At 41.0% G+C, this 8,968-nt stretch overlaps 1 protein-coding gene across 1 annotated transcript in view; it reads left to right on the top strand.

Moving 5' to 3' along the window:
• The first annotated feature begins 591 nt into the window (after positions 1-591).
• The window catches only part of SGIP1 (SH3GL interacting endocytic adaptor 1), a 199,492-nt gene continuing 191,115 nt past the window's right edge, over positions 592-8,968 (top strand). Inside the window, exon 1 of the mRNA XM_087449314.1 lies at positions 592-818. Within this exon, the coding sequence (XP_087305440.1) occupies positions 809-818 (10 nt within the window). The 5' untranslated portion in view covers positions 592-808. The remainder of the gene's footprint in view (positions 819-8,968) is intronic.

The raw sequence follows: 8,968 nt of genomic DNA, 5'->3' as shown, positions 1-8,968 counted from the left end.
GCAGCTGGGGTGAAATTTCTTCTGCATCATCCTTTTGGGGATAATTGTTTATGATGTGACGTCAGCCGGATTGATTTTTCTCTCTTGAATGAGAGAGAGAGACTCACAGATGTGTGCGGAGGCCAGGGACGCTGACATTTGGAATTCCTTCAGGGCAAAAGGAGATGGGAATGGGCGCTTAAAAGTGTGAGGCTAAGACTTCAGGCTGCAAGGAATTATTAGGAAGTTCTAAAAAAAAAAATCCCCTGCGCAGCGAGCCGCTTAGGTGCTCCTTTCCCGCAGAGTCCCCTGTGAAGGTGGCAGCGTCTGATAATTAATCTCGGGTACCCAGCCGCTGCAATAGGCTTAAGAAGATGAAGAGGAGGGGCGGGGGAAGTGCGTCACCAGGTGGGGAAGGGGCTGTGCGTTTGGTGACAGGCGGGAGGGGCTGGGGGTGGAGGGGAATGGGGACGGGAAATAGGTTCTGTGCGCTCTCCGCGGGTATTGTGTCAGGAGATGCAGGCCGGCTACCATGTGACGCGGTCCAGAGCTGAAGGGATTGGCCGAGGCAGCGCAGGCGGTGCAGCTCGGCCGGCTCGCGGCTCCTCTCCCTTTCTCTCGCAGCATCTTCCTGGGAGCCTGTAGGTGAAGCAGCACCAGCAGCATCCATGGCCTATCTTTGGGGTTAACACTGGTCTCCTTTGGCTTTAGCAGTGGACAGAGCAGATCTCTCGGCAGCAGCGTTGTGAGGACTTAGCTGGGACCTGGAATTGTACCCTCCTGTATTTTTTCAGACTCCTTGGAAATTAAGGAATGCAATTCTGCCACCATGATGGAAGGTAGGATGCTTTCTGCTGTGGTTGACTGGCTTCAGGCAAGGTTTGGGCAGAACAGCGTTGCAGAATGTGTGCAGCCCCTGTTTGTGGCTGGTCTAGAACCTGGTTGCTGGGATTTGCAAGCAGAAATGCTGCGGGTTGCTTGCAGCAGACCAGGGCTCAGACTAATGGAATCAAACCACAGGGCTTCTGTGTAGCTCAGAAGCTGCAGAGCTCCCAGCTCCTTTGAGAGAGAAAAACCTAAAGTGCTTGCAGGGAGCTGAGAGAGAGCCAGGAAACAGCTTGCAGAGCAAATAAGTTGGGAGAGAAGATAAGGTTTTCTGCTCTGGGTTCCTGGGACTACACTGATTAAACATTTACAATGGAAACTTGTTTTCTGAAATTGACATTAGACAGGAGAGGTCATTGACAGAGTTATCCATGTTGTCACTTTCAGTGAACTGTTCAAAAATTTTAACAATTCTTGTAAGATATTTTTACCTTTGCAATTTATATCTTATTCTTGGGATGAGAGGTGCAGCAAATTTGGTCCCTATAGTTTTATGGGGATGTCATTGCAACAGAATGAGCAATATGAGGAAAATATCCGGGCCTCTTGGCTCCTGATTCAGGGTCTTATCAGGTTAAAAAAAGAAATTTTGTGCTTCCTAAATGCATTCCCCATGCAATGGGTCTTAGCCAAGCATTGAATGATTACTTACTGATTACCTTTTTGCATTCAATAGTAAATGTAATGAGGAACTTTCCCTGGGGAGATGTTGTTTAAACTACATTTTATTCTACTAAATTACCCTTCCAAGCCTGAGATAGTGACAGCCAAGATTGCCTCAAAAAAGCAGCAGGCTGATTAAGAAAGGAGCAGGCGGCCCTACCCTTATCTTCTGTTTTTACACTACAGGATGGTGCAAAACTCCTGGCCTTTCCTAAGATGACAGGCAGAAATTTGTCCCCAGCCTGGATTTCGCGATGCAGAATCGAGTGCATAATGGGTCTCAAATCAGCCATGAAAATGGCAGAGAGGCCACCTCTTAAGCCCCAGTTCTGTCCTATAGATTTTAAACATTTACCAAAATGGAATATGAGAAGGAAGGTTTCAAAAAAACAGCAGTGTACATGTTTGGCAGAAATGAATTCTTTTCGCTCTCTCTGTCATCATGTCAAACATTGTTAATGGGATTTGGGGGAGTGAAGAATTCTACAGTCGTGGCCCACAGATTTTAGAAAATAACCTTAAAAGAGAGATCGGGTAGCATTTTGTTATGGAGCCTGGTCTTGTTTGCAAAGGGCTCTCAAGCTAGTTCCTTAAGTGTAGGCCTAAATAAACTGAAATTACTAACACTCTAAGATTAAATCATTTTTATTAATTCAAAATGGATTTAATCTTTGAATAACAGGCAAGCCAAACAGAAAGAGTTACTGATGTACTTTTCAATTAAAGGCTCATGTGGATTACTTTCTTCAGGAAAAAAAAAAGATCTATAGAGGTACTGTGTTTTTCCAGCTAAATTTCATGTAGTGTTTCTTAAAAATAAATCTTCCCTGATTCTAATTAGATTTTAATTTTACACAGGAAAGTGGAAGATCTTTCATTTTGCTTCTTGTCTTGCAAACTATGGAGTTCAAGTGTCTTCTCTGAAGGAAGTATATTTATTGAAGCTCGTTAATGCTTCTCCTGGTAATATTGCTTATTGTGCTGTCCCAGAATGTCAGTTCTAAGCCCTGTGATGAGCTTATCTGAGCTGCCTAAACCGAAACGAGAACTGTAACAAAGACTTGTGTTGGACCTGAATTAGCGCTATTGCTCAGGGTTTGCCAGTTCTACTTAATGAAGGATATTATCTTAGCACTGTTACGAATTAGAGGTGACACTGTGGATCCAGTTGCCTTACATCAGATCTTTGTAAAAGAAGGTGGACAGGTGTTCCCATTGGCCTAAAAATTTAAATGAAACTCACAATTTTTTATCTACCCATAGTTCCTACTTAAATGCTTTTCAAGACATTATCTTAACGGTTCGGTGACCTTAGAAAGGCAGGTGGGAACCTTAAGCAGAAATCAGTTTCCCTAGCAATGGCCTTCCAACTTAGAAGCTGGTCTTTGGGGCAATATATGCATATTTCTGATATTGCATCCGGAATTTCACCTCTGAATTGCTCTTGCTCTGAAGGTTTGGCCTAGCAGTTATTATTTCCACTTAACTCATCCCTAGAGGAAGCTAGGCTGTTATATCTGTCATGACAACCTTGGAAAGATAAGGAACCCCCTAAAAGGCATCCTAAAATCTTGTCATGGCAGCCTTCTGCTGAAATCAGTGAGCTCCGAGAAGGTGTTACCAAACATCTAGATAGTTAAAATGATGTCTCTTCTCAACTAGTACATGTGGCACACACACACAGTTACACACGCGTGCAGTCATCCCCATATGTACTGTTCTAGAACGAGAGAGAACCTATATTAGCGTTCATGTGTGTATATATTTCTATATTCACCAAAATGTTTTAGTCTGCTGCTCAGGAAAGCATGGCCATGGCAACTTTTCAAAGCTACTTCTCTACCTTGTGTAAAACAAGAGTAAACAAACATTCATCAGAATGGCTCATAGTTTAGTTTGTGTTCTCGTTTTGATGGAACAGGATGTTCGTTCAATGCCTATTGGAAATCCTGGTCATAGATGGAGAATGTTACTGCCTCCCCAGTGATTCCAATATCATAGAAGGCAGTGAAATAATTCTGCAGGGACTTCAAGCAGGTAGCCACTATTTTGTGGCTCCATGGTTCATTTCAGATATTTTTATTTAAAAATATATATTTTAAGGGACTTGATTCATTGATTCCTGCATTCTTTATTTTTTTGGCAGTGGTTAGTATTGAATTGTGTCTTTCCTAAAGAGTGCCACGTGATATGGAGCCTTATGCAGTATGAACATGAAGGAAAGAGGACGAGCAAAGGGAATTGTTTGCTAAAGAGTGTGTGCATTGGGTAAGCTTTCAATGCAGTCTATGTGATTAGGGCAACTATTCAAGGATTCTGTTGTTTTTCACATATTATTTTTAAAGTTTGAAAGTGGCATTTTAGCCACCCCTTCTAAGATCAGTGAAACTAAGTCAGGGCTTTTTAGGATATCTGTTTATTTGTAAGGCAGTCTGGGAAGTTTTCCCTTGTTCGTACAGAATGAGACTGAAAGTGCTTCTGTTTTTAGTGCCATATTCAGGCTCTTAGGCACTGTACTGGAAAGATAAGTTTTTGGGTGCCAATAGTTGCATCCTATATAACAATTTTTAAAATTAACACACGTAGTTTTAAGGGTTTACTGGGTTTGATTGCAATGTGCAGGGTGATTTAATAACTTTTATTCTATTTTCTATTCACAATCAACTGATTGTGTACATCAGTGTGTTCTGCATGGAGTGCTTTTGTAGTATTTTTTCTAAATTGCAAAAATAAAAAATAATACATTGAGGTGGAAAAATGGTGGAATGGAATTTGAACCCAAGTTCATTTAAGAACAGAGCTCATATTTTTGTTCCCTTATAACACTTTAAATAGGCACCTTTTCTTTGTACTTTGTGTCAAGGTGGGCATGTTAACCTAACTGAAAACTAGGACTTAGTTTCTTTGATGGTATATTCTGTCTCTCTGTCTTTTGAATATGAGTACTCATAGAACCATACCTTTTAATTCCTTGTTAATGCCTTTTACTTCTAAAAGCATTACTTAGAAAATTTTGAACAATTCTAAGTTAACTGACCTTCTGTTGTTACAATGAACCTTATAATAGTAAAGGCTTTTTTTTTTTTCCTATCTAGAAATGGAGTTTTATTTATTTGGAAAATTCCTTGATGTGACCAAAAAAGAACAAAGCATTTTGAAGCTGGAATTGTTCGTTTTTTAGTTAGCTAGGAAGTTTTAAATGGAATGCTTCTGACTCTTCTACCCATTCTCTTCCCAGAAATGGTGAAGTTATTTTGGAAAATCTTAAGCATGCATGTGAGATTCTAATGTATGTTCTGTCACTTATGTAATTTCTCTCCTCCTCGAGACTCTGTGTCAGAAAGAGCTCCTGATATGTATAAGTTCCCATCCAATTCCAGGGGTCAACTTTCAATCTCCAAAAAGAATATGTAGTCTTTAAAAAAATTAACTTAGATAAACCATACAAGAAGACTCTGGGTAATTCTTTCTGCTGAATTTGGCACATACACCATCCATGTTTCAAATAAACAAGTTGCAGGAAGTCACCAACTCACAACTTTTATGTTCCTGGAAGTTCATTTGTGAATTTCTCACTTGAAACAAGTTTTCCCATAGGAATAATGATGTACATGCTGGTTAGATTCTCATACTAGTCCTTCAAAGACTATTAACCCATTATCTAGTTGAAATATTAAATATTTGCTATGAAATGTGTAAAGAACAGTACAGTTACTGTAGCAATTAGCCAGAAGAGAACGTCATTAAATGTGTTTTCAATTTTAATTGCTGCTATTTGAGGGAAAGAAAGTTTCATTAGAAGACAATGAGGAGACAGAAAATTTGAAGGGAATTTTTAGGGATATTCTCGGAAGTTTTAGAGACTCATGACACTAGATTTTTCAATTATGTTCAATTTTGCTTCCATATCTGTCATTTACCTTCTCTCGATTCAATTTTATCATATCTACTGCTGTTAAATCATGATTACTTTCATTATGTAAACTCACAAATGGAATTAAGAAAGGGGGAAAGAATTTCCTGAGATGACTGTAAAGGAGTTGGAAGGGAGAAAAAGGTTAAGGGATTATAATGGATTTGACCTCTGTGTCTAAAAAAGTCTCTGAGAAGACATTCAGTGAATAAGGAAGGGGTCATAGAGTAAAGGGAATTGGGGAGCATGGTAAGGGCAGGATCCTCTTAAGGAGAAAGTAAGGTGTGGGGCAGAGGTATGGGATCTAACCAGTTTATAGCTGACTACCAAATGCTTCTGTGGGCTCAGGGTGACTTGCCTACTGGTGACAGAGTCTGTTGGGGAAGGAGGTCTAGACTTGGAGAGGGGTGAGTCTCCATCCTTGGAGCGTACATACCATTTAACTGCATCTATAGAATGTTAGACAGATAGTTAGTATCTCTATTTAAATACCTTGTATCATGTCACTTCCTTGTTTAAAAACCTTCAAGATCTTCTCATGTCTCTTCAATCCATAGCATACAAGAGGCAGCCCACTGGCCTGCGGTGCCTCCTCAAGCCCATCCAAGGGGCTTACACTGAGCCTCACTGCCTGTCTCAGGGTACTGAGAACAAATACTTTCCTGTTTCAGGGGTTTTGCTCTGCCTAGAACACTTTTTGGCCAACTCATGGAGTAACTGGTGTTCTTGTGGTCCCAGCAAAAGCGCCACCTTCTCAGGAGACCTTCCCTGTCATCCTGGTCATCCCAAACCCCCAGACACACACGCTGGGCCACTGAGTCCGTCTCAGCCCCTCTCTCTCCTCAGAGCTGCATTTATGATCCGTGCTTGTCCACTGGCGTACGGGCTGAATCTCACTTAGAGGTTAGCGCCGCGAAGGCAGGAACCTGCTCTGTCACCTTCACCTCTGTGTCCTTAGCTCTGGATGCACAGTGGATGCTTAGCATGTGTATTTACTGGATAAGTGAATAAAACCAGATATAAATGACGCCAACGACTTCAAACTGTACCTTGTAAGATATTATTTTGGGCATTAGAGTGCATATAAGAAAAATAAATGGTAAAATTTTCATTCTCACTGGAGAAACAAGATCTATAAACATGAAACAATTAGGAAAAAGATAATGTGCTATGGAATACTAAGTTGTGGGATACAGATAATACATTTTGAGAAGCAAAAGAAAAGGAAGAGTTCATTTGAAAATACGTACTTGAGCTTGAGTTATTTTGGTGATTAGCTCCATGGAAATGATTTCATAATGGAAAGAGACAAGTTATAACACAGCTATTCAAAGAAATTCCCAGAGGCAGTGTTGTTAATATCCTGTAGATATTTTTTATTTTCTCGCTGTCTTCTGCTTTCCCTCTATTTCTGCCTTTCCTTTCTCCACTTTGCTCGTTCTTCCATCCCATCTGGGCTTTCTTTCCTTTTCTCTGGTTCATGACCAAATCTGAAGATAGTGGCTTCTAGAGCTAGAGAGTTTGACTTGGAATTTGGGAAAGTATTTTTAAATAAATAAATGAATGTAAACAAGTGTAATGTTTCCGATGTATTTGTGCATGCAGGGGCGATGTCATGGTATGTGAGGTTTCTCAGAAGCCAATTATTCCTGATTGGAGAATTTGTCCATCTTAGAAGCTCAATAAGGTTTGCTGAATTTGTGCAGTTTGGATGTTTTGGTAGAAAGAGCCTGGACCCAGAAGTCAGACTTCAGTTTGAGTCTGCATATTGTGACTGCTTGGCTGTATGTCTTGAGAAGGTTACTCCTTCTCAGGGCTCTGTTTCCTTGCAAACACGGTGAGAGAATAGATCTGCCATCCCTCTAGAACTTCCAGCTCGAAGAGTCTCTGGCCTCGCTGAGTGATTTTGGAATCCCCATCCCTACTCCCTCCAAGATTTGAATTTGAATGATTGACTCTTCTTTCTCCCACCTCAAAATTTTCTTGTCCCTGACGCAGAAATAATTCAGGTGTTTTACTACCTGCCTTTTATTGGTGTACTCTTCCTCTACTTTTCTTTTGCATGCATGTCACAAGTTAGCTTTGCATCTTTGCTGTATCGGAAGACAAAAGTGCATTCATGCAACTCTCCCCCATTGCTCCTAGCATAGATCTCTTTACATATTCATCAAAAATTATACACAGAATGCATACTGGGTGTTAGGCACTGTTCTAGGTGCTAGAGGTTCAATAGTGAACAGAATAGATAAAAATTCTTGCTTATATGGAACTTCCTATTTGGTGCAAGAGAGAGATGATAAAATAAAGTGCAGAGAACCTTAGATGGGGATGAGGACCGTGGAGAAGGATCGAGTGGAGAAAGGGGTTAGAGGAAGCGGTGGATGGAGTGGGGTGCATGGGGTTGCAGTTGCAAATAGGGAGGTGATGGAAGGCCTCGCTGAGAAGACATTTGAGCAAAGACTTGAGGGAGGGCGGGAGTGAGCAGCCGTGTAGCCCTCTGGAGGAAGAGTCCAAAAAGGCAGGAGAAAGCGCAAGCGCAAAGGCTCAGACTGTGGGCGGAACAGCAAGGAGGCCATGCATCCAGAGCAAAGGCTGGTGGAGTGTTCTAGAGAGGGACTCAGGGAGGCGATATACAAATAGACACCCATGAGTCCCTTTCAGTGGTTGGAAAGCCAGTTTCCTTTTGCAAAAGGAAAACTTTTGCAAAAGGATAACACAGCATGAGCCTGTGTTATCCACGTGGCCAGCGACAGGTGGGCATTCAGAAGCCTGGCATTCTGACACTAGTTCTGTCACTGTCTGATGTGACAGAACGATGGTGCCTCTAGGACTCATTCTTCCCAAGCTTCAAGTTAGAGCTGCGAGTTCAGCTCCTGCTCTAGGCTTGAACATTTCCACACAAGAGAAATAGCCCCATGATAAGGGTAACTTCAGAATCAGAATTACACATCAATTCCAAATGTTTTGACTATATACCAGAGACTTTCATTTTTATTTTTGGTTCATATCAACTTCTCTTATGTATCAGGACTAGTGTTTTAGGATTTTTAAAAAAGACCATGCAGAGTGACTCATGTTACATATCTTTAGCAAATAGTATAATGAGGATAATTTTGTGCTACTTAGGACATTGTCATAGGATTATGTGACATTTGCACACACTTCAAACTTTCAAAAATGCTTCATTCATTCAACAGGTATGTCTGTCACTTTTCCCTCAATCTCAGGTGCTGTTCCATGCACTGTGAATATGGTAGCAAAAAAAGGCAGCTGTGGTCTTTGTCTTCAGAAGCTTAGAGTCTAGTATATCCCTGTGTACATATTTTATTCTCACATCATCTCTGTGTGGTAGAAAGAATGGGTATTACCATCCTCATTTCAAACAAGAGGAAACTAGGGACCATTGAAGTTAAGTGACTTGCTCAAGGTGACCACCTTATCAAGTGGCAGAACCAGCATTTTATAATTTTATTTATTTATTTATTTTTTCCCCCAAAGCCCCAGTAGATAGTTGTATGTCATAGCTGC

This window comes from Ceratotherium simum, chromosome 2, assembly GCF_057802395.1.
Source record: "Ceratotherium simum simum isolate JZ-2026a chromosome 2, ASM5780239v1, whole genome shotgun sequence".
NCBI classification, from domain to species: domain Eukaryota; kingdom Metazoa; phylum Chordata; class Mammalia; order Perissodactyla; family Rhinocerotidae; genus Ceratotherium; species Ceratotherium simum.
The sequence above is the reverse complement of the archived record's forward strand: the minus strand, read 5'-3'. Positions and strand labels throughout refer to the sequence as shown.